A 25,881-nucleotide genomic window follows, 5' to 3' on the forward strand; every position below is an offset into this window, starting at 1 on the left:
ACCAGTCCTTTAAACTGTACCCGGTTAATTCAAGAGGGCTGTGGCCTGCTCTAAGGCAGTTCTCCCACCTTCAGATAAATCCAGCAAAGAGAATGGCCTCATTTACATTCAGAGGCAAAAAAAAATGCCTAAGTCTTCTAATGTATAAATTAAATCTTCTTTCATGCTATACTTTAAAATTGCACTCTGCCAGGGCAATTATCAATTTAGATGTGACCATAGGCAGAACATCTCATTCTGCTATCCACCTGAAAGCACAAAAATTATATGTCATATATGAATGGATTTCCTGATTATGGATCATAAGAAAATGAAAACCAGATGGATTTTAAAGGAAGCTGGCTTTACATTTTTATTTGATTAAAAGCCATATTTTTTTTATGGAATAGAACATTTTAAACATTACAAATGCATTCTATAAGGCATAATGAAAACAGTGAAAATAGAAACAGTGGATGCACAAATTTTAAAGGGCGTATGTCAGAATTTGTAAATTTATGGCATTTTTAATTCAACAAATTTTCAGAAAAAATATTTTTCCTTGTATTGTTTGTTACACTGACTTGTAAGAGTACAAATATTTTATGCAGAAAAGAGCTTATTTCTAGACAAGCTAGTGGAGCAGCATGTGTCATGAAATTCACTGCCAGACTTTGTATTTGGACTAATGGCAGAATGTAAACACAAATGCTTTTTGAGCACAGAACACTCCTCTTGGACATACTCTCACATTTTGCATTTAGGCACAAGTGCCATTGACTGTAGAATGAATTCCGTCCAAGTACAAACGACATGATTAATCTCTTTAATTTCACTTGTCAAAAAACTCAGAAAAGTTATTTTTGTGCACTGATAGTTACTCAACCAAGAATAATTATTAAAAAAATCCATTTAATAATGATAAAAACTACATTTTAAACTGAGCTACAAATTCATGTAATACTGTCTTAAGCATCTTAATTTTAAATTTTAAGATTTTAAGGATACCAGAAGGGCACAAGTTTAATCAGGACAGAATAGACAGCAAAGTTTGCTTCTCTCCTTTCATTCCCTATTAGTAACACCTGTACATTCAAAGGAGTTTTGGTCATTGACGTTTACAGGGGTTGCAAAGTGGCTGCAATTCTTAATATTCTCAGAGTTAGGACAATAAATCTATACTGAGCATTTAAGCCAGGAAACTTTCCACATGTTAAGGTAGCACAAATGAAAAAAGAGTAACTTTTTTCCTTATCTCTCAACATTCTTGGACATAGTTTTAATAATTCAAAGTCTTTAAGTCTTGAAAAATTGGAAAATTTTAGGACTTGAACATTTGAAACTGTCATGTTCCTACTTGTTCCTTTTTTATTCCTCCTTTTATGTGATTTCAAAGGTATAGAGATATACTGAATGAAAAATCCTCTATGGTAGTCTGAAGAACTAAAGTGGAAGAAAGAACAAGATACACAAATTGTATGTCCTTTATTTGATCTCTCATTTGTTAATTCTAGTGTTTTTCACTGACATGAGTTGAGAATTTACAAGATCCTTAGGAACATGAGATTAATTTTAACACAAAATGAACTTTCAAATTCTTGAAGGATTTTTAATAAATACTAATGCTCATTTCAAGTTTCCAATAAGTGTATGATTTTACTTGTGAAAACTTTCTTATTTCTTCCAAGATGCATCTATACATTTGATTTCATGGAGGATTTCTACTTCCTATTTGGTTACACTAAAAGCATATGTCATATGTATGACATTTTGACTGATCACCAAGAGTCTCAAAAATAATTTTAAATACAGAATTATATATATATAAACATGAGAACAAATATTCTGCAAATTATCTCTACTTCAAAATATATGCATACATATGAAAGAATCTATAAAAATTTTTGCCAAATTTGTATCTAGTTTTTCACTGTTTTCTCAGTTTATTTTCCTATTTTCTGAAGGAATGGTAATTATTCTTAATAGTAATTAAAAGGTAATGAAAAATTTCCTTTTCTTTCTTACTTTATTGGTTTTTTTGGTTTTTTTTGCATACACACTGAAACAGGCTTTGGTTTATTACCCAAAATAAAAAGATACCAACAACAAAGAACTAATGCTAGGAAGTTGTACTGTTGCTCACCTAAAAATAATTTTAAAAGAAAATTCTTACTCATATGTCACATGTTCATCACATTTCACAGCAGACAACTGTTACTAACTGCAAATGGGAGAAGAAAACCAATCTGCTGCTACCCCTGTCCAGAAAAAAGGGAAATCTTCACTTTTAAATAGATGCCCATTCCCACTACATTCAACTAATGGACCTTCTCAACTGAATTGTGGGGAGTCAACTCATACAGATGTGGTATTAAAAAACCTAATAACTTCGTGTGGAAGAATTCTCAAACATCCTGTGAAAGTATCAGCTACTTTTTTGGGAAGGCTGAAACAGGATGACAGTTCAGAGAACACACAGACTTTTGAACGAAGGGGAGGAGAATAAGAAAACTATCTCAATGACTCTTTGTTAGTTTTAAAATTAACCACCTAGTAATAATATAAATATATGGTAGAGATTTCTACATGAACAGAAGTCTGAGCCATCTCTCTTGAACTCACCATTCTTGCCATGCAGGTTCTATAACTGTCAATGGGAACACGCTCTTTAAGTTTAAAGAGATGAAAAGGGCTCTGATGGCACTGCAGTTGTCCTGCGTGTAGGATGAAAGACCACGAGAACAAAAAACTGACCTGTGCATCACACCTCATGCAAAAACTTCACTGCTGAGTGAAGTGCATGGCAAGCTAACCTGCTCACAAACACTGTGGATATGTTTTATTGCTATAATAAGATCTGTACTTAAATGTTTCTAAATTAGTACTTCCAGTAAGTATTCTCCCACTTTAGGAGTTTACACCTTAACAACAAAAAAGCAAAGCTGGCACCTGACTTTTTGAATTAGCCTGTGGCTACCCACACAAGCAACTCTGAGAAACCCTTCAAAACAATTTTCAATTGCAATTAGTCCTCCCAAGTGGCAGGCAGATATTTCATCACATGGAGTCCCTCCTTGCAATCCTTGGAAATAGGGGTGTATATCATAGACAATGAGGATCTGTGGTAAGTCATACACTTAGAGAAGGGGGAATGTGCTTTCTTCTTCAAGGATAATCATCCTTATTCCTTTTTTTCCTTTTTCTTTTTTCTTTTCTTTTCTTTTCTTTTCTTTTCTTTTCTTTTCTTTTCTTTTCTTTTCTTTTCTTTTCTTTTCTTTTCTTTTCTTTTCTTTTCTTTTCTTTTCTTTTCTTTTCTTTTCTTTTCTTTTCTTTTTTCTTTTCTTTCTCAGCAAAGAAACAGAGCAATAGATGATCCAAGTTAAGGTCCTGTTTGTGATTTTTCAGTCTTGCACTACAATTATTATTGCCAGGATGCTTATAATCTAAGTCCAATCATAGAATCTTATTATCTGCTTTCATTATTATTTAATGGCATCTAATATCAGGTATCTCAGATCACACAACTTTCATTCAGAAACACTGTGTTTCTGATATCTTTACTTCTGATTGTATTGATTAATTTATTTCCCTTTCCACTATTTTGTTCTAACACCTTTATCAATAGTTATGCTCTTTTAAGAACCTGTATATTCCACAATATCTTGTTTTGATTCTAGCTTCAGCTAATCAAAACAGTGATTAGTGAATAGTTGAAACTATTGAGAAAAATCACTTATTTATACAGTGGTCTTCAGTTTTGTGTTTTATAAATATTACATGTCTGTAGTTTAAACACGTGGGCACTGTTCTATGAGCAACAGTAATACATTCTTTCTGTCACAGTTTTGTAAGGTCCAAACCCCAGCAATCAGAGATCATGGATCTTACCATGGTTCATGTGTCTTACCATGGTAAAACATGTGTCCTGCCCCTAGCACTGGTGTTGTATCTACTGCCATGAGGAGATAGCACAGTGCAATGTCTCTGACCTCGCATAGTGCTTCCTCTTCACTCTCACTTGACATTTGCAAATGTTAAGTCCATGCTCTGCACTAGGAATGCACTAGTCTTCCACACTAATGTGTAGTCTAATAGGAGAGGTCGGTGCCTCTCCTATTAGTGATGAGGTGGTTGTCTGAAACTTAGCTGGAATTACAGCTTTTCCAAAAAATCTTGCTTAAATCTCCAAATTACTGGCATAGCCCTGATCTCCTGGCATGTGAACAGCTCATATGTGGCCTTCCCCTGAGATGTGAGATAACCATCTACCCTAAATATGTTTTCAGGACTTGACCATGTTCTTATAAGTACAGTAGTTGAAAAGATGGTCCATTCTAGTCCTGTTTATGCAAAAAATGAGAAGGGTTTTTTTTCTTTAGTATGGGTTGTTTCAACATTGTGATAATTGAGAAAAAGAAAGCAACACCAAAATGTGACTTATGTCAAAGAGAAAACAATACTGCTGAAAAATATATTACTTTCTGCAAATATATAGGAGAAAAATACATTCCTGGGAAGAAGAGAGAACTTATTTCTTTTGACTGCCAAAAAGAGACTTTTGAGAAATCATTACACAGAATCACAGAATGGCTTGGGTTAGAAAAAATGTTAAAATACTCAGATCCAAACCTCCTGCTAAGGGCAGGGACACCTTTTGCTAGAAGTTACTGAAAACTCCATCCAAGGTGACCTTGAGCATGTCCAGAGATGGGGCACTCACAGCTTCTCTGGCCAGCCTGTGCCAGAGCATTACAATCCTCAGTCAATAATTCCTAGTGAATACCTAATCTAAATCTGCCCTGTTTCAGTTTGAAGCCATGACCCCTTTGTCAATCATCTGCTTTTAACAAATTATTTGTTGATGACAAATTATTTCCTTTCTGGGCTGTTTGAAATCAATTATCATTTTGAGGAAACTGATTTACAGTGAAAAATATTTCAAGAAAAGTATAATTCCAATTATAAACAGGATGCCTTATCTGAAAAGTTACCTAACCCATCCCTGTCTTCTTTGGCTTCTATTACTGTGAGACTGCTCCAACTGTTAGCACAGGAAAAATGAAATTGTAAGACATTTGGAAGACAAAGGGAATCATTGGATTCAATATCTTAATTGCTGGATCACAAGTTAAAGGGCAGGGGTCATGTAAACTTAATATTGTCAGGAACTTCTGTGTGAGGCTGCAGTCACAACTTCAGGAGGTTAAAAGCATTTCTTGTTTTCTTTCTCACAGCAAAGTCATTGCTCCAGTCCAGATCCAAGAGGCATCAGCTTTCAGGACTGTCAGGACTCAGGACAGGCATGAAATATAGACATTTTCGAATTTCCAATGCCTTCTTCTATTTTATGAATTTGAGCAAGAATATGTGCTGCAGTATGCAACAGGAGTTGTGTCTTAGTGAGTAAGAATGCAGACAGAAAAAACAGTGAAATCCCTGTCTCATTTAAAAAAAGCATAAAATTCCCCCAGACTTCACTTGGAAAGGGATTTTATCTAAAGAACACAAATTAGTCTTGAGGATCATTTGAAGCTTCTTGTAATAAAGGAAGGCAATCTCGCCTGTCTTTAAGATCTCATTTACAAAGAACAAGTTTGTATGACTCACTTAACTGTTCATTACATGTGAACTTAGGGCTCTTTCCTTTTCAAACCTTTCAAGCTGTCTTTTTATAAAAACAAATATTGAGACATTGTTATTAGAGACAGAGAATAACTAAAATGCATTACTAATTCAACACTTACGCATTGGGTAGAAGCCTAATAAAGGCCAAATTTTTCCAGATTTTCATTAAGCCTACTGAGAGTGGGCTTGCATCGATCTCCTCTTTGGTAGGAGGTCACATGAGTTAGCTGAAGAGAGACAACCTTTGTATATGACACCCACTGCAAGATTTTAGAAATTTTTTTGTATTAAGAGCAGCATCTACTCTTTCGGCTTATTCTCAAAGTTTCATTGATACTGACTTTTGTGTGTTATTTATTACTTGGAATTAGAGTTGGAAAGACCTGTGTTGACTGCCTACATAGATATGAAATTCAGTATGATAGACTATTTCTTTCATACTATATATTTGACCTTGTCAAACAAGTTTTAGTGTTCTGCCAGCTTTGACAAAATCTCCTAACCTGTAGGTACTTCCCTTAAAACAATGAAGGAAAAAAAGTATCTATCTATCTATCTATCTATCTATCTATCTATCTATCTATCTATCTATCTATCTATCTATCTATCTATCTATATCTATCTATCTATCTATCTATCTATCTATCTATCTATCTATCTATCTATCTATCTATCTATCTATCTATCTATCCATCTATCCATCTATCCATCTATCCATCTATCTATCTATCTATCTATCTATCTATCTATCTATCTATCTATCTATCTATCTATCCATCTATCCATCTATCTATCTATCTATCTATCTATCTATCTATCTATCTATCTATCTATCTATCTATCTATCTATCTATCCATCTATCTATCTATCTATCTATCTATCTATCTATCTATCTATCTATCTATCTATCTATCTATCTATCTATCCATCCATCCATCCAGCCATGTATTCATCTCTAGGTATATAGATATATATTCTTATATGGAAAAAACCTTGGAAGAGGAACACTTAAAGGTGTAATACAAGTAGAAGGAAAACCAGAGCAATCATGTTTTTAATTTCTTATCCCACTCCATGGTTTTAAGTCAACCTGCCAATTTTTGAATTCTAATTGTTTGGATTTGGCTCTATTGCATCACAAAGTTTGTTATGAATGACTGTGTGTCCTTTCTTTTGTGCTGTAAGGTTCCTTGGACAGGAACTATTTTTTACTTTTGTACCACATTTTGCCTAGACTTTGGGCCAGAGGTCTGTGGATTATTGCACTCATCAAGTAATAAGGGACAGACAACAATTTATCATGCTCTCTGTGGCAAAGTCAGTTACTGTCTTACTAATAGGTTGCCCATAAACTGTGGTTTGAGAAATATTTCTCCAAGCCCATTTGTTTATTTACATAATTCATACTTGAAGTCTAAGAATTACCTTCTCTTGACTATACCAAGCATGATTTCAGGGCAGAGTGAAGAATATTTATGTAACATTTCAATTTCTTTAAAAAATGAAATTTGTTTGTTTATTTATATTTATAGTTCCAAAAGTCTTTAATGCAGCTAGATGTCTTTGAAATCATTGCTTATTTTTGGTACTGCTGGTCAGCTTAATTGGGCAGATTGCACATCTTTTTACTAAACCACTCTTTGAGGATATACCATCCAGATTGCCTCTACCCTGAAGGAATATAACTTTAAAATTTCTACTATTACACATATTCCCATGTGGCTTGAAATACTAGTAGAATATATAATACATTCACCCACAGTCAGTACACCACCAAGGAAAGGAAAAGGAGAATGAAAGCACTAGAAAATTATGATACTGGCTGGCACTTCAGGACCTCAGTCTTCAGAAGATAAGAAGGCAATTGTTGGCCTGTGGCTAATTCCCAGAAGGAAATTACTTGCTGCAGATTAATAGATAAATACAGGATTTGGTTATTAAAAACATGGGATAAAATTTTCAAAATGCAATGCTGATCTATTCAGTTTCTAGCCCTTTTTAATAACAGATTTAAAGGTAGTTTGAAGATGTTAGATTGAAAGACAGCAAGTGCTCTGACAGCATTTTTAGAGCCCCAAGAACTTTTTAATAACTTTCTCCTTTAGTTTAATATTAATGTCAAGCTGGGGGCAGTGCAGAAATCGAATAGAGAAACAAACATATTACAGAAATGAACAGTTGAAGTAGGTATGTATTTTATTATACCTGTCATGGATTTAAAAATTGAGATGGGAATTTTCCTTTCATTTTATTATTTACAGTTGTTTTAAGTCTATAGAAATGCTGTTGATTTAAATCGACTCATTCCATTAAAAGGAAGACTTTATTACAAAATACAAAATATCTTTCTCTGAAAGCCATACAAAAGGAAAAATAGAACCCAATCTAAAAGGAGAACCCACTTTGAAAATCAAAAGTTCAAACTACAGATGCAAAGAAAGACATCCCCCAATACTGTTCTATTTTAAAACTTTAAAACTATTGAAAAAAATTAGTTTTCTATCAAACTTTCAACACAAACAATAAGCCATTGTTTGAAGAAAAAATTGAGTTCAGATATTTGACAGTACTAAAACTTCACAGGCACTTATTTGTGTGCAAGTTGCCTTTAAGAAGTTTTCTTAAAGACTACAGTCTGTTAAAATTAAAAGAACTTCACGTAGTCTATTATGTAAACAGGTAGACACATCACTTAGCCTTCATATTTGTTACGCAGTAAATGAAAATGGATTTAGAGCATGTCTATTAGGGTCCAAAAAGTTCTTGTTCTGTCTTTCAATCAAAAGCCTCTGTTTTGAGAGAATAGTGCCAAAGACATTGCTGTATTTATAATTTAGCAATGATACGGAATGTGAAGATCACTCCAATTTTGTTGGCAGTTGCTACTATCATGCGATAGAAACTACTCAATCAGTGTTTGGCTGAGAACAAATTTACTCTTACAAATCTGAGACAACCTTGGTTTACCTTAAAAATACCACACATGGTAATTAGTTGTGTAATATAATAAAGAAGTAGTCAGCTTTCTAAGTTTTATTTATGTCTTAGGTTAACTGCCAAGGTAAATTGTGGATCATTCCAGGGTTACTACTTGAAATAATCCAAACCAATGAAAAAAACTTCTTTAAACACTGTCTTAAATAATCATTTTCCATTTCTGATATTGCAATAATAATGCAATTTATTTTGGTGCAATTTATTGAAGTAGTGAACAAACTGAGGTCCAGTGCTAGTAACAAAAAGTAGTTTCATTTTATAGTGGCAGAAATGAAAGAAATATGTTTAGACTCTTTTCCTTGGAGTATATTATTTTGAATATATGCTCTTTTTTCACATTGTGGAAAAATGCAAATTCAGAAGGTTCTAATTTGGCCAGAAATATGAACCCAAACATGATCATGCCACCAGCTTCTGAGATGCCAGATGGAAGAAAACACACAGGTTTTTGTTTCTTGTGAAAAATGATGAAAAAAGAGAACTTTTGATGTTTATTCTTCTTCACCTTAAAGAAAGATGACTGTCCAAAATAGTGCCATTGTGGAATGATACAGCTAAGACAGAGGATTCAACCTTATAGTGACCTTTCCATCTTCCTACAGCTCTTTATATAATTCTTCCTATCATTCTACTTTAAAGAGATTTAGAAAACATTTCTTTAATGACATTTAAAACTTTTATATTACGATAAAGAACAAAGACCATTCCTGTAATTAAATATTTATGATGTAGTCTTAGCAATGTTCCTCATATATATGCCCCTCAAATAAATTGCTTACTCCAAAATTGCATTGCTTGGGGGCTTAATGCAAGCCCTTAATTTTTGATTAAGAAGAATCAAACCATTGTCTTCCTATGCTTAAATATGTTTTTAATATATTTCCAAAAACCCACATATTTAGAAAGAATATAAATTTTCAGCTGGTGTATTGATACAAAGATTTTAAGACCAACGATTATTAACAAAAATGCACATGCAGGTGAATTTTTATTTTAGTATGCCCCTCTTTTAAAATAAAACGCTGTCTTCTTTACTAACTGCTTTTCAGCGTCTGTTTAAAGGAATGGGAGATGATGTAACGAGGTGATGCTATTTCTAATTGAGCCAGGAGAGGGAGCCCCTTAATAGGGAGATAATTCCTATGTCAGTCCTTCTGCTGTTCCTGAAGTTCTGATCAAGCTTAAAAGTAAGATGAAATGTTAACACTGCAGAATGAATATTTCTTTAGCTCTCTTTCAGAGGTTAACAGGGGACAATGAACAAAACTATAATTTTCTGTCACACTTTTTTTTTCTTTTTTTTTGAGAACAAAGGAGACTTATAGTGAAGTTTCAATGGTCTGCCTTCCCTACTCTAAAATTAGTACAAAATGACTCCCTAAAGCTTTAGTATATGTTTAAACTGCCTTTCTGGTACAGTGCTGTGCAGTTCTAATTGTACTGTTAATGCATCGCACAAATATCTGTGACTCATCTATGTGTGAAAATAAAAGGAGAGTGGAGATCCCTAATTCAGGCTGAGAAAAGACAAGGGAGAAAAATCCTAAACCATTATATAAAAAAATTTCCTTATCAGTGATTTTAACAGAAAATATTGGAATTGCCATTTATATCAGACTTTATTTATGGTGCACAAAATGGATCTTCCAACGATTTCTCCCTGAGAGCAGTTACCCCAGCAAAATATCATGCTTTACCACTCATTTGTTTTCTGTGAACACACATGTTCTCAAACTGCAAAAGTAATTTTGCCATTGTCTTTTGTAATCTGTATTTGTCATAATGCAACATTGCTGATATTGCTAACAAATCACTGAGTTTACTGAAGAAAAGGGACTACTCTGACAACATTGCTTTGACACCACAGATCTCAGCAAGTACAGTTCTTGGTAGTTCTAAGGGAGCAGGACTAAATGGCTTATCTTTTTCTCTGCCTGGATATTTTGAAAATCCTTTACCTGTTGTGTATCAAAGCAGTTAAGCAGTTAAGCAAATACATATGGCAAACCTTAAGTTCATTACTAATTATTTAAGTAAATGCTATCAGATTTTGCTGACTAGCAATGGTCTTAAGAGCAGGGGTTTGAAATACAGTTTACACACAGTATGTTGAAGAACAATGAGCAACTCACAATTAAAATCTTTATTCAAGCTTAAATTAATAAAATGAAGCCCCAATTCCACTCAAGTCAATGGCAGACTTTCCCAAGATGCAAAAAGGATCAAAGTTTCTCACACTGACTCCACCAGGAGTTTTTCTTGAACAAGGCAAAGCAATGTACCCAAAAGTTTTTATGGAAAGGTTAATGTGAAGGAAATCAGACATTTGTTTCTGTGGAATTTACTGAGGTGCAAGATTCTTGATGCTGCTGGAAAACAAGTCTCTTTCTACTAATAAGAGAAGCACAAATATCAGTGAATGCTCCACAACCCAGCTGAGTGAATTAAAAATTGCTAATGGATTTTTACTATCCCCTCTCCAAAAGGGAGCTATTTTAGAACTCAGCTTTTGAGTTTTAAAGTTTGAGCTTTATTCACTTGGAAAAACAAATATAAATTCTCCTCTCTTTACCTGCACTGGTGCCTGCACCGGTTGCAAGGTCCCCACCCATCAGGCCACCTAGAGGTTTGAAATTAAATGTAAATGAGCACAATAAATTACAACACTCAAACATTCAAAATATTTTCTCTACCTTCAATCACCCTGCTGTAGTACCCATCATTTCTTTCCTCTGACTTCAACACGCAGTTGAATCAGACCCATAATTATGAAATCATGGTGTTTAATGTTACCTGTATAAGACACTTGCCTTTCAAGGACAAACAAAATATGGAGTACCCATAATTTCCTTATTTTAGTTTCATGCTTCCACAGCATGTGAAAAATTATGTTTGAAAGTTATATATAGTACTCCTTCATTTGAAAACTATCTTTAGTTGAATGCTAGTCAGAAAAGGAAAGGACTGGGAGGAAGAGGCTGAAGATTCCTGGAGAAGAATGTAACTCAGAATAAATACATATATATAGTTTTTAATTTCCTCAGCCTTTCACAGACATTCACACTAATGATTTTTAAAACTTCTCTTAACACTTGGAGACCTCAAATGGTTCTTTGAACCTCATATACTTAAAGATCTTGATGTTGCTGGAGGCAGACAGATTGAAACAACCTAATCCCCACTTACCCTCATCAGAGATGAGCTCTCATCATCGCCAGAAAAAAGCACAACCCCTTGCTATGTAAAGCACTGAAGTACAGAGCTCAACTAACATTAACCCATCAAGGAGCTTATGAATGAATCAATAAAAATAAATTCTTCATTTAGCATGTAGACTGATTATTTAAGTAATGAGTGTACTGATTTACTTCAATTTTTTTGCATTGGCTACATTTTCTTCCCTGCTTTATGTTGTAATGAGTTTTTGCATGAATTAAGTAGATAAGCTGCCTTTTTAGGAAAAAGCATGCTGTCTGCCCTTCTGTCCTTTATTGACTTTATTGACTTAACTGATTTTCTTTTTTTTTTTTTGTTTTTGGTTTTTTTTTTAATTATTTTTATTTTTTTATTTTTTTGAGCTTTTTGTTGGTTGTTTTTTTTTCTCTTAATTTTTCAACACAGCAATTTTGGACAAGCTCTTGTGACTGTTAAAAAGAGATTTCTTTTTTCTTGGGGTACAATTTAAAGTGACCCAAGGCATGCAAGGAGCTGAGAGTAGAGCATTTGAAGGAATGGGATTGAATAGGTCCTACCTGTGTTACCTGCACTTGGAGGCCGATGTGTCACACCAGGAGACATGCTATTCCTTTGCAAAGAAGGATGAGCCAGTGGTAAAAGGTTGGGGTTTCCCAGTGAGCTGACTGGGTTACTGTATACCAAACTGTTGTGGCTGGACACTGGGATAGAAACTGGCATCTCAAAGTTTGGTGGTGGAACAGCCTGTACAAACAAAAATGGAAAACAAATAAGAGAATAGTACAAAACTGAAACAGCCTTTAAGTACAGTTACTCTATATTTAGTTCAAATATTTTGTACTTGGTGATTAAAATATTTGTGCTTACCCCCTTCCCCTAAGACTCAAGAGAAGAGTATCAAAACAATTACCAAGTCTTTTAAATATGATTTTTCAAATAAGGAGTCCATCTTCCTTTAATGCAGCTTGCACATTTATTTCATAAGACCTGGAAAGACTTTTTTCATTTTTTTCTACTTTTTTTTTGTTGTTTAAAACAAACCTCTGTCTCATGCAGCATAATTTTCTATTTCTTTCATTCTTTGAAGTCCTAATTGTTCACTTGTCACCTTAATCTAGTATCATAGATTACTGCAAGATCAAAGTTACATGACAATGGTGACTTCATTACACGGAAAAAAATTGGAAGGGATAGAATACAAAAGGCAAGGCTCTAATTTCAGCTTGTGTTTCTTTAGCAACCAGAATTATCCCAAGTCACATAAAAGACACCAATACAGTAAATAATTTTTTAAATGAGTTTCTATCTTAGCTTGGAAGGGCTTAAAAAAAATTAAGTTCTCCTCAGGGACAGCTAACAAATACAAGAAATTTAGATACACACTAGTCTTTGTGGGCTATTTTTTGGGGGATGGCAGTGGTGTTTAGTGATGCCTTTTCATTATCCTATTTTCCTATCTAAAGGCAAGACCTTCTCCTGAGCTACTTCCCTTTGCAAGAATGCTTAAAAAAAAAAAGCAAACAATGTACCACACTAACAGAGGTGTGGTACAACAGAGGTTATGAGGAGATGCATATCTCATTATGCTCCTAGGAAGCTCAGTTCAGGTTTCCTTGGCTGGTTATGAGTTTGTTGGTTGGGGTTCCTTGGGTAGCAGTTGCTTGAATTTCTATAAAAGTTATGACTACATTAGAAATCCACATTCAATTTATTTGCTTTAAAAATTATTTTCTTGCCTTTTTGATCAGAAACACCTTTTCAGAATTACCTGACAGCATTTTAAGTATTCAGTATGTGAATACAGGCCAAGTACCCCTCAATTTCCAAGTTTTCTAACATTTATAATCTTATAAGCTTCAAGAAAGAGCTTAAACACATAAAAATATTCTTTGAAGTAGACATATTCCAAGGGAGGAAATTAAAAGTTTTAATTTTATTGTTGGCAGCTGATAGTACTGGTGTATCTTCAAGGACCTAGGAGGAGAGCTGGATGTATCAACTGCTTGTCAGTCAGCCGAGGCACCCTGACCTAGTGCCACCCATGTCTCTTCGGCTGGAGCTGTTGTCTATGCCCTCTGTATTACAGCACTATCTATCAAATTACAGTTATCTCTTAAGGCTGTTTTTTTTTTCTTTCTTGGTCCTCTCTAGGGACAGAGAAAATTTTACTCTAAATATAGAGGAATTATTTTGCCTAATCACAAAGAGCAAGATTTTCAGGGTATGATGTTAAGGATACTTTATACAAATGCCTTTGAATTATTTTGAACTGTTAATTTAGCTCTGATACCCTCTCCTTTTTTTGAGAGATGACCATAGCACCATAGTTGAATAGATGGACCTGCTGGCATTGCTCCCCATCCTGGGGGGACGTGGGAATTTGCTTCCTTTTGCTGAGAAGCTGAAATGCACTCCAATGGCTGTATTTTTCACAGAGCTGATTGATTTCAGTAGAGGTAGGAAAGGAAGGTGAGGTGTTTTGGGAATCCACATGTTCTACATCTAATCTACAGATGTAAGAATCTACATGTGATCTGCAGCCTTATGACTCAGATCTAAGCTCCTTGGAAATAGAGTCACATAGCATAATCTGAAACATTTGATCAGCTTGAAGGTATGTTTTGAAGCAAGTAATTATTTTTAATGGCCACAGAAAGACCCAAAACATTCCTAAATCCTATGTTAGTCAGAAGCACATGACTTCTTGAGGAGTTCAAAGTCAGTGTTTGAGCTCTTCATGTTTCAGTCCCAATTACAGCCTGATGTGAGACATGAATAAGCCAACATGGAGTTTCTGATTATTGTAACATACAGGGCTGTGATGGAGTTCTCTCTATCTGGTGGCTTTGCGCCTGTGGACCTGCCTGCTTGAGTACCAGTCCATGTTGCATTGACTGTCATTGTCAAGAGAACACTGCATAAGGTTCTTGTCACCCTTTGTCATAAGACCTATGAAGTCTGCTTCTGGGTCTAGGTAGAGACTATTATTGCCTCTATTTTCCTAATATCTTTTCCTAATCTAAATTTCTGTTATCTAAACTTAAACACCTGTACAAATGCAAAACTGAAGGTCTTGCCAGAATTCTAAAAGCTTGTTTGTTTTAACCACTATGTTCCTCCTTCCATGTACAAACCAAACTGTTCAAGATTCTTCTTCTTTTTCTACTTTTGTACAAAAGAGCTTCAATCTTGGTAGCTCTTCAGGTTGTCAGTCTCCCTAGTCATGTGAAACTGTTACTTAGCTTTCATTTTGTCATTTAAAAAATTTTTTTTTAAAGTAGTTGAATTATTTAATTTCTGTACGAATAGTTCTAATTTTTGTCATTTTACCCACTACTAGGATCAACTTACATCTGGTTACAGAGCACTTCATAGGCAATTTTATAAGGGCAAAGTTAGTTTACTCTCTGTTTTTCAGCACAATATACTATATCTGAAATATAGTAGTTTTTACTTCTTCACCACAGTCAAAAGTTAGAGAGAGAAGTTTGACTGGATAAATATCAGTATTAAACACTACATCTCTAGGTACAGTTCTCCAGATCTCTGTCTAACTTTATTAGTGTTACAAATTCCTCACAAAGAACTGCAATGTCCTGCAGATTCCCCATGGGTCATAGTGATTCCATTTCAGCCTCATGGACATTAAAGTTTCTGATGCACTTGTATACTATATATATATATATATCAGTAGTAGCTGGGGGGGAACTGAGGCCATCAGAGGCCACAGAACAATTCATGTCCATACTATTAAGCTTTCGCAACCCCAAAAAATCATGACTACATGTAGACTGACAACTGGGAATTGTTCCTGGCCTGGACTAACAATCAAACAAAATGAAGAAATTGTCTGGGAGAATGTTATTTGGCATCAAAAGGTGCTGAAAGCCTCGTGAGGACTGTTCAAAAAACTCACCTCAGAGATAAGCACACTTCATGCTGCTTTAGTATGTTTTTTGCTTTTTTTGCTAATTCTAACATAGTCAACGTCTACACTGTCATGTGTATAAAGTTTGCCACATTTTGCCTATTTTTCCCCCTTCCTTTGTCTTTTCTCCTTTGGACACCACTGCCAAAGAGGGCAGATGGCTCACCAGAGATGATACTGCCAGTGTACAGCACGCAGTGTTGGATGCTCACTCCACATTCTATGGTCCATGTTGCCAAACAAAGTGTTGGACACTTAACCTCCTTGGAACTTAATAGGCCAAACATTCTGTGTTAAGTATTGGTTTTATCCCCCCATGTTCAACCAGGCCTTCATTTATTTAGAGACAGAGATACTTATAGCTTCCTTCTAGTGGGCTATTTCTGTCTCCTCTGCTTTCATCATTCTTACGAAATTTACAAATAAGTGTCTAATTTCTATCAGAATGTTTAGAACAATATGAATGCTTATCACCAGAAAATTATCGGAGGAAACATTATTGGGCTTAGCTGTTAGGAGCAAAAGCCAATATTGTTTTTATTTGGCAGCAACTTTTTTATGTTACAAAACCAGGCAGAGGCAATGCATTGTTTTATATATTCTGTAAGTAGTGATTTAGAGACTTGACTCAGTGACTTTATTATTAATTTTGCTTTCTTCTCCCCAGTTTTCTTGGCTACCTTTGATAATCACAAGTAAATGAATATATCTTCCCTGTCTCAGTTATTCTGATTTGTCCAGTTAAGGATATTACTGTATACAATACATAATATTTATATATAAAAACAGATAGTTACAAATTTACATTAAGTATAAGTTGTGATCTTGATCTTGCCCATTGCATCTCGGCTTATGCCAAGAGAAGGAGTTTCTGTTGCATTACCAGAGAATATCTACTGTTTCTTCCTATTGTAGTAAGCAGCTTGTATAGAGGACAGAGGCCCTGAGCTCAGCTTGTGATGCAGTCAGAGGATGGCTATTCTGTCTTATATGAAAAAATGCTAACATTTGCTGTTCTATATTTCTGAAGTGTCTCTGAAGTAATTGCACAAAAAGATTAATACACTGCACCTCATAATCTCCTGAAAGGAAGGAATCACCAATTAACTCCTGAAGTAGGACTATATTTGAAGTCAAAAAGTTATATTAAATGAAAGCAACTGGAGTGAAATTCCATTGATTTTGGGAAAACAAAACCAATATACCATGCTCAGATTAACTGTCTGGTTTCCAAATCTTATATATTTCCTCATTTTACAGAAAAGACAATTTTCCAAATGCTAATGGAGGTAAAGAAAGAGATAGAACTCACTACTATGAGAATGAAGTTTTTTTCCCTAGGTTTTTTAATGTCTTAAGATTTCAGATGATTATAGCATGACCTGTTTTGTTAGGAAAGAAAAGAAACAGGTAGCGTGAGATTAACTGTTCTGAAGGATCATTCAAAATATATTTTTAAGGCAGAAAACTAGCTTGATGAAAATTCTGTCAGTTTGATTTAAAAAAGTCAAGTCATCCTTGAAAGAGAAACAGCATAAAAGAATGACAGTTGGTGAGATTTTGATGTGAAAAAGGGTTAAGCAGTCTGGCTTATAACAGTCTCCCTAAATACTGCAGTCATCATTTGTCAAGCTGAGTTGTATCCTGAGAAACCAAATTAATAGTGACAGCTTTAGAGTTTTTTTGTTCTGGGAAAAACAGCTTTCCAAAAGAACCAAATAAAAAGGGAGGTAAAAAAAATGGTATAGATCTGTATTTCTCCCTGAGATTCTACATACATGTTGGGTACCCTTAATCAGTCATTTTATATATTACTTTATCAAATTTGGTGCTTTTCTAATCTCTGGGAAAGTATTATTTAGTGTCCTTATATTTTTCCAAAATATTTTTGGCCTGATGTAAGAACTTCTTCAAATTTTAATTACCTTGAGTGAAAAATCCTTCTGCTGAGACTTAATAGAAAGAACACTTAAGAGTGCTTGAGACAGAATCTGAGCCTCCTTAAGAAGTATCCTCATCTTAGTTGTCAGATTTTGTATGTGCAATTGACTAACAATACAGAAGACACTGTGCATTCTGGGTATCCAGACAACATTTTTGGTAGATAACCATGCAGCCTTTGTATGGGAATGACAAATGAATACATACAAATTATCTCTTTTTCTTGTCTTTTAGAAATAAGAAGTTACCTATGCAAATTCAAATGCTTCTTTGGGTCTTTGCAAATACTTGGTTTCCTACTTTGCTTTCCACAGACATTTGGAAAACCAATCAAATATAACCTCCAAACCTCCATACCTGTCATCTTTAAAAATGTAATATTAAACATAATAACAAATAATTCATCCTTTTTATGTCTCGTGCAAAACAAATAGGACATGCAGAGTTATTTCTCTTAGATATCTGGCAAGGCATAGGACTGATTGTTAGAAATTTTGACTCGGTTAAAAAAAAATTTAGCTCATGTTAAAGCATTAAAATAATGCTGATGAGGTCAAAGCAAATTCTCTGATAAAGCCATAAAATCACCCCAACACACAAACATGTCTGAGACCTGCCATTAGGCTCTCATGCACTCTGTTTCTCGCAGCGAGCAAGAAGCTGTAACCCTTCAGTGCTGCAACTGAATTTAGCAGAAACAATGGAGAATTGAATTTACACATACTAAACACACTAATTACTATATATAAAGCAATTTCAGTTTGTTTTTCCTATATTACCACAGAAAGTATTCTGTCAATTTGTTAGTCTGTCCACAGAGAAAGATTTCCACTGTTATTTTTTATGTATAATTTGGGCAAGTGAAATAGTAAAACACTTCTGTAAATTAAGTGAATATAGTTCATAGGCATATATTTCCCTTCCTTCTGTAGGTTTCACCCATAATAGGCTTTGTCTGTGTGTCAGAGTTAGAGACTTGAAAGAAAAATATGCTGTGTGAAATTTTCTCACCACAGTGCTTAGTTATATATTCGGCTATTAAAGCCTCTTTCTAGCTGAATTTATTTCCTTAAGAAGCCAGAACTGAAAGGGTTATGATTTGTTACTGCGTCAGTTATCAGCAGACAGCCATCTAACCTTTGGTACTTACAGGTATTTTATGGCTCTTGATCATATTATCAAATTCTTCATTAATTTTTTTGTATTTTTCTTCAGTGCGTGGGGTGAGAGCATAAGAGGAGTCAGGATCAGGGCTTTCACAAGCTTTGTTTTCTTTCTTGTGCAATGCCTGCCAGATTCAGAGAAATATCAGAAAGTAAAAAAAATGAAAAGGAGTTCAGAGTACTTACACATAATCTTTGCCTGCTGATCATTAGATCAATATCTTCATTAAGTTTTCTGTACTTGTCCTCGGACTCAGGGCTGTGACCTACTGAATCATCTGCATCAGGGTCTGGACTGTCACAGCCATTAAGTCCTTTCTTTCTTAATGTCTGAAATACATAATTTGGGAAGTTCAATCCTTGACATGGGCTGCAAGAAGACTCAGCAGTGTTAAAGAAACACAAACTGCTCATCATAGAAAAATGTTAAATTATGCTTTAAGGAAAGAAAGTGACTAATGATCCACCGCACTGATGTGTGGTTTCCAATAATGAGTAAGGACCATACAAGACCTCGTTCTTCTGAAGCTGGTACAAATCAATAAAGAATGAATCTGGTAATTAACAAAAAGTTAGTTCCTATGTTAGTATGTCCCCTGCTTCATGATTCCCATATCCCGCAGCATTAAGGGTTTAAGCTAACCACAGAATGCAATTTATTTTAACATAAACCAAACTTAATATATTTATCTATAGTTTACCATGGAATACACTGATGTTCTTATTTTCTTTTAAGGAAGATGCAGGAGAAGCAAATGGAAAAAGAATTGAACCTGCAACAAATTTGGGAATCCATTTCTTCACAGAGGAAGAATAATTACCCAAATAGAATTCAAGGACTTTAGCAATGTTGTTCCTAAGTCTATGCTTGTGATAGGACAAGAGGGAGGACAGAGTTGATGATAGGGTTATGAAATAACAATTAAGAGCTTCTAGACATGATGTTTACTTTTTATTGACTACACTTAAAGTGCTAAAAATGCACAGGGCTAGAGCTTAATGCACAGGAAAAAGCACTGCTAAAACATATGCTTAGTGAAAAGTCAAAATGAAAGAATTTCAGGTTTAGCTACTCAAATACACACAACCATGTTTATAATCACTAAGACAGGAGAGTTGAAAAATCTTAAAACCAGGACTGAATCAGTAGCTTGCAATTCAGAACAGTTGTCTGGCTTCAAAAAGGCTTTAACTGATCTACCTTTACAGAGCTCCAAAGAACAGCCATAGGCTATATTAAGGTAAAAGAATATGAGAAGAAAGTGTGGACTCCTCAAGTACAAGCAGTAGTACATAAAGCAAATGTATTCGCAATTTCTCATATTTAGCTTCAAGAACGAGTCACTCAAAAACTCTTCAAAGACTACTTGGCTGCCTACAAACTTTTTAAGTTAGCTTGTAGTCCATTCTGTGCTGAAACCTGGCCAAGCAATCTCAATTACAATGAAAATATCACATATTTTGTCTGTTAGTAAGTGGCTAATGTGCACTGTCTGTCAGTGTAGGATACTCTGGTGGTATCTTTTTGCCTTCTCAGAATGGTTGTGTATCAGCTTTTTGTTCCTTCAGAAATTGTACTTTTCATAATTTTTTTTTTATGACGATGGTCAGCTTACTACTGTTATTACCCCTAAATATTATAATGTCATGCCATGTCAATGTTCTCATACTGATGAAAACCCCCTGAACCTTCCATTTTCATTGACTTAACAAAGTGATGGTGATCTGCTCTATGAGATCTGAGCCTTCTAATCTCCCATTGCAGACCTCTGAAACAGATTTAGGTATTTATGAAAGGTTCGCCCAATGTAGATCTTTCCTTTCAAACTTCATATCTATAAAGACTTCAAGTCAAATCCATGAGCTACTTCCTTAACACCAATAAAATTATAATCCATTTGAATAAAAACTTGAGATGCTAAAGCAACCCGAATAATTCCCTACACCTTTTTCCACTCCCCTTGCTCTTTTATCTTTTAAATGTTAAATGTTCAGTTAGCAGAACAGACATAATACCACATGATATCTACTGCTAGCAGCTTGAAACAACCCAATTAGCAAGAGGGTTTTGCAATCAGCTGCTCTTTAATAGATTTAATAGACACAACAAAATACAGTATAAGCAAAATGTCTCATTGCAATCTCAACTAACATTCTTCTCTTCACATAAGCACGAAACAGTTGTCCTCTGAATACATAAAACATTCTGTTTCAAACTTAGATCAAGCTGTCCAGACATGAAACCAAGATCAGCATACTTGGGACCATTTCCAGAGCTCATATGATACACTGATGGAGTCCTGCTGATTCCTATGGAGTCCCTGAGGACAGATGTGGATGTGAGCTGGACTAAATTACTTCCTAAACTTCAGGCTTTGAGATGACAGACAAAAAGAAATATGAAAAGAGAAGAACCAGAGGAATGCTTTGTAGCCTTTTTGAATCTTTTCCCCTCCCATTATTCACAAATCGTGCTGAATTCACAAGACTGTGTCTGTGAGAAGCAGATGCATCTTGCCCTCAGCATACTCACAATGCCTTAAAGTTCTGAAAATGATTTTTTTTTTTGTTGCTATGGTGGTTTCTAGAAGTTTGGGGATGCACTGCACCTTTCAGACGCTCAGAAGAGGAAAGGCAATGGGAGCCAACATATGTCTTGCAACAGTCTCCAAACAGACTGGATTCCCTCCCATCGTAGAAGTATTTTTATAGATACTTATTTTTACATTATTTTCATACCTTTAGAAAGCAGGTTGGTTGCCACACCAGGCAGAGAAAAAGCAATCTATTTTCAATAGAAAAGCCAAGATGGAAAGTAATAAATTGTGTCAATATTCTACCCAAAATTAACTTTAGCCCTAAAGAGAAGAGGCAAACCTTTCCCTTGCAAAAAAACCTTTCCCCTTACCAGCCTTGTGGTTTTGGCTGGTACCTTGGCTGATGGTACAAATCAAGCTCAGTAATGCAGACCACTGGCTCTCTGCCCATCACACCTCAAAAAAATTCAAATCAAATCAAATCAAACAAATACAGACACAAACCCTTAACCCCCATCTAGAAAACACTACAGTAATCCCAAACAAAAACAAGGAAGTATTTCAATGAGATGGGTTAAGGCTAGGCAATAGGAATTTCCACATATTATTTCCACTAAGAGGCACAGCTCCTAGCTTTGTGAGTGCTGGAACTAATGCTTAGTTCCCTGTGTATTTGATTTGGGGTAAAGTGCAATATGCAGAAAAGATCTCCTGTGGAAGGGTCTCCGGGGATTTCTCTTCTCAGTATTCATCCTTCTGCTGATCTTTGCTGCTTCTGTTTGTCACAACTTGGGTTGAAATGCTGCCTTCAGCTGGGAGTCCTTCTGGGAGTAATTTCTGGTTCTCTTTTCTTGCACAAGAACATACAATTTTCCTGAAACTTGTTGGAATTTCACTATCTTGGAGACCCCTCCCTTTGTACTAGATTTGCTTAGCAATGAATAAAACATGAAGTTGTAAGGGAAAAGACAGAAGAACAGATTGGTAGATTACACAGGGGCAGGAACACACAGGCTCACATCAAAGTCTTCCTCCGGAGAGGAGAGCAGGCTGGAAGTGATGTGCTTAAACTCTGCACTAAGGTAATGAGTTGTATCAAGGACAGAAATAATGACCCCGAACATATCAGGATTATCTCTGCCTCCTCAACATGCAGGCTAGTTTTCCCTATCTTATTTGTTCATTATTTTACTTTCCTCCGTGTCATTAACTACCACATTAAACCTCTCTTTTTTTTTTCCTTCATTTTTTCCATTATTGGTGTGCTTCAACACAAGTTTGTACAGTACAGGTAAAAGTGATGCTGACCAGTGTCAAACTGATTAACCGTTTTTCACAAGCTCTCTGGACTTTGTGTCAAGATTTCCTCCTCTCCTCTATTTAGTGTCACCTCTTGAAAGAAGAAGCTGGTTCTGGAGTCTTTGACAGTCTTACAGTCATTTTGAAATGATTTTTCTTATTGTTGAGTTGTCATAGACTCTTACAAACCCTAGAACAGACCTGTCACATTCTCCTGGAGATTAGCTAGCTTCCAAAGATTTCATGACTATTCTCGAAATTTTTAAAAGGATAAAATAACACAAATGTATAGTGCATTACATTCTAGAGAATCCTAAGGCAGATTTCAGTTATTTTTAAAGAAAATAAGCTATTTTTCAACTACAGAAGCTTCACTTTTTCCAAGCAATTAATCAAGTAATTATATTGGACTCCAATAACCTGAAATTAGCCAAGGCATATGAAAAACAGAATGGTCAAAGGAAAACAACCTTTGGCTGAAATGTGCTGTGCCAGCAATTAGCCTAAATCCTAATCTGTAAATCTCAGAGGAGAAGTGCTATTATAGTGACATGCTGACTGCTGTAAAAGAGAGTATAAACAACTGTTTGCTTTAATTTCATGCAAAACTTATCATCATTATGGAAGCTCAAAAGAAAATATGGCAGTAATATCCAGGTCTGATTTTATCAAGACAATGATAATCATTGTAATTTTGAAGACTTTTGAGGAGCAAAAGCTTTTCATTTTCCTAATCTAGTCTCTGTTTCTGCAGTTTTATCCTCCAGATTTTTTTTTGGTCTTTTTTAGCATCTCTTTAACAGAATGAGTGCAGAAGGTTAGAAATTATTTTATTTTTTTCCATCTTGCCATTTAGTTTGTTCATCTTTCTTTTTAGTTGGTTTATCTGCTATGGAACTGTAGCAGCAGCTCTCTGATCATAGAGAGAAACACAACTTTCCCAGGTATCATTCTGGGAAAAGTCTGTGAGAAGAGCAGAGAAAAGAATGAGAAACAATTCTTATCTTAACTTACTACACCTAGTAATGTAAACATGTAAAATATATTGTAGAAATTTGTCTACCAAAGAATAGTTTCTTAATTAACTAATACTAATAGTATTTAAATTAGAGGACCTATTAAGTCCTCTAATAGGTCCTCTATTTTTCAGATATCATAACTATCTGAAAAAACAATAAGTTTCTTAATAAATAATAATCAACCTTCTATAAATACATAGAATCTATATAACCTATTACCAGTCCTGGCCTGTTGCAATGACATGGAACTGTTTCTCATAGCATTTCAGGGCTTGGAAATGCTCACAGTATAGGTGCCAAATTAAAGACTAGGTCAGCTGATGAGGTTCCCAAAAGATTCAGATCAGCCCAGTATGTTCCTTTTCGATATCCTCTGCAACAAAGACCTAACAAGGTTAGGTTAACCACTATCTTCATTTGTGTGACGAAAAGTATGATCTCACTGGGTCTTCTTCTGTAATCAAATTTTAAAGTATGGAAAAATTCAAAATTAAATGTCTATTTCTAAAAATTCCCATATCTTTTATGTTGTCTAGAAACTACCACAATGATCTTTCACTGACAGACCCACTAGTGCCAATTATGAGTTGCAATGTAGTAAATTGTATTTCACTGTCAGAAAAAACTCTCAAGTGCCCTCCATTTTCACTAGCACTTTCTTTGCTGTATCTGGATGGAGTAAATCTTTTAGCCTCCAATTACAAATGTCTTTTTCTCTTTTCTTTTTGCTGGAGCTACATATTTACATGGTAAGGCAGAAAATAGCCAATTTCAAAGGAATTAAAGGCTATGTGTTCAACTGCTTTATCATTTATAGACATTCTATGATTCCAAAGAACCCAACCAAATTTATGGAGGTCCCTCAAAAGGGCAGAAAATATTTAGACATGGGCGTGATTCATTTAAGCACCAGTTTGTTCTCTGTGCAATAGAAAAATTGAAGTTAGAAAGTGTTGCGTGAAGAAAACCGTCCCGCCTCGCCTCGCCTCACCTTGCCTCGCGCCTCGCCTCGCCTGCCCCTCCCCCTCCCTCTCCCTCTCCCTCTCCCTCTCCTTCTCCTTCTCCTTCTCCTTCTCCTTCTCCTTCTCCTTCTCCTTCTCCTTCTCCTTCTCCTTCTCTTCTTCTCTTTTAGGATGAAATTTTAGGATGACATTGCATGATACAATTTATGGTGCAATCAAGTAATGAAAGATTCTACTGGAATGAAAAACAGAGGAAGAGATTGGTTGCTATGGGAACTACCCATCTGAACTTCCTAACTTACATGTAACTAATGTCTCAAATTTTATGTGTCATTAACACAAAGTTCTTAAATTTTTACATTTAATAATGTACATAAACCAGTATGCTGGTACTAATGTAATTTAATTGTATATTTAGGAGAATAACATAAAACATTATTACAATTATCTTATCTAACAAACTCCATGCACACAAAAATGTATAGAAGTAATACAGAAAAAATTGAACCTTTCTTCCCTCTTTTTCAAAGATCATAAAATGCTTTTGTGGTTTGTATTCCTTTTGAAAAAAGCTACACAGCTTATATAAAGCTGAACTTTTATAACCCCATGCTAATATTTTTGATACTACTTTACTGAAATTTCAAATTAAAAAATTCCATAAGACCACATGTATGTCTTTAAAAAAATACACATAAATGTGCTTTTCACAACATTACATCAAACCCTCTACTTGGATTTGCCTTTCATTTACACATGCCAAGTGATTATTCTCACCACCTTCAAATACCTTTTCTAATCACACTTCCTGAGAAACCAAACAACACAGACACCCTTTGCCAGTAACACCTGCTTCTCTCTGCTTAGAAATGATCGAACAGTGGATTTGACAGTACACAGTACATATGTACTGCAAGCTCATCAGGGCATGAGATCTCTACCTGATTACAGAGTTCAGTCTATCCTCTTTCACTCACACACTTGTGTGCTAAGGCGTCTCTGTAATATTCTGCCATATTTTGCAAACAAAAGCTGTTTTCTTAAAAGGGCACTAGGATAGTGGGATTTTTCTTCATTGTTACCTAGAACTCAGCTACCTAACTTGGGTATGGGGGAGCTTTGGAAGGCAGTGCAACTGGTGCAGCCCCAGAGCCCCCAGGACTTGTCTCTGCTGATCTTGCAGCCTGGATCAGACTGGTCAGCACCACCACATCTCCTGCTGCCTCTTTGCACGC

At 35.2% G+C, this 25,881-nt stretch overlaps 1 protein-coding gene across 8 annotated transcripts in view; it reads right to left on the reverse strand.

The window, feature by feature from the left end:
- The window catches only part of MEF2C (myocyte enhancer factor 2C), a 121,553-nt gene that overhangs the window by 17,681 nt on the left and 77,991 nt on the right, over positions 1-25,881 (reverse strand). For 6 of the 8 annotated variants that reach the window (XM_066568598.1, XM_066568597.1, XM_066568603.1 and 3 more), the window contains 3 exons: positions 19,016-19,159; positions 12,355-12,541; positions 11,175-11,222 (listed from right to left, as the gene is read on the reverse strand). In XM_066568598.1, the coding sequence (XP_066424695.1) occupies positions 11,175-11,222; positions 12,355-12,541; positions 19,016-19,159 (379 nt within the window). The remainder of the gene's footprint in view (positions 1-11,174; positions 11,223-12,354; positions 12,542-19,015; positions 19,160-25,881) is intronic. The other 2 variants (XM_066568599.1, XM_066568601.1) reach the window with 2 other exon arrangements.

Source organism: Molothrus aeneus, chromosome Z (genome assembly GCF_037042795.1).
Source record: "Molothrus aeneus isolate 106 chromosome Z, BPBGC_Maene_1.0, whole genome shotgun sequence".
NCBI classification, from domain to species: Eukaryota; Metazoa; Chordata; class Aves; order Passeriformes; family Icteridae; genus Molothrus; species Molothrus aeneus.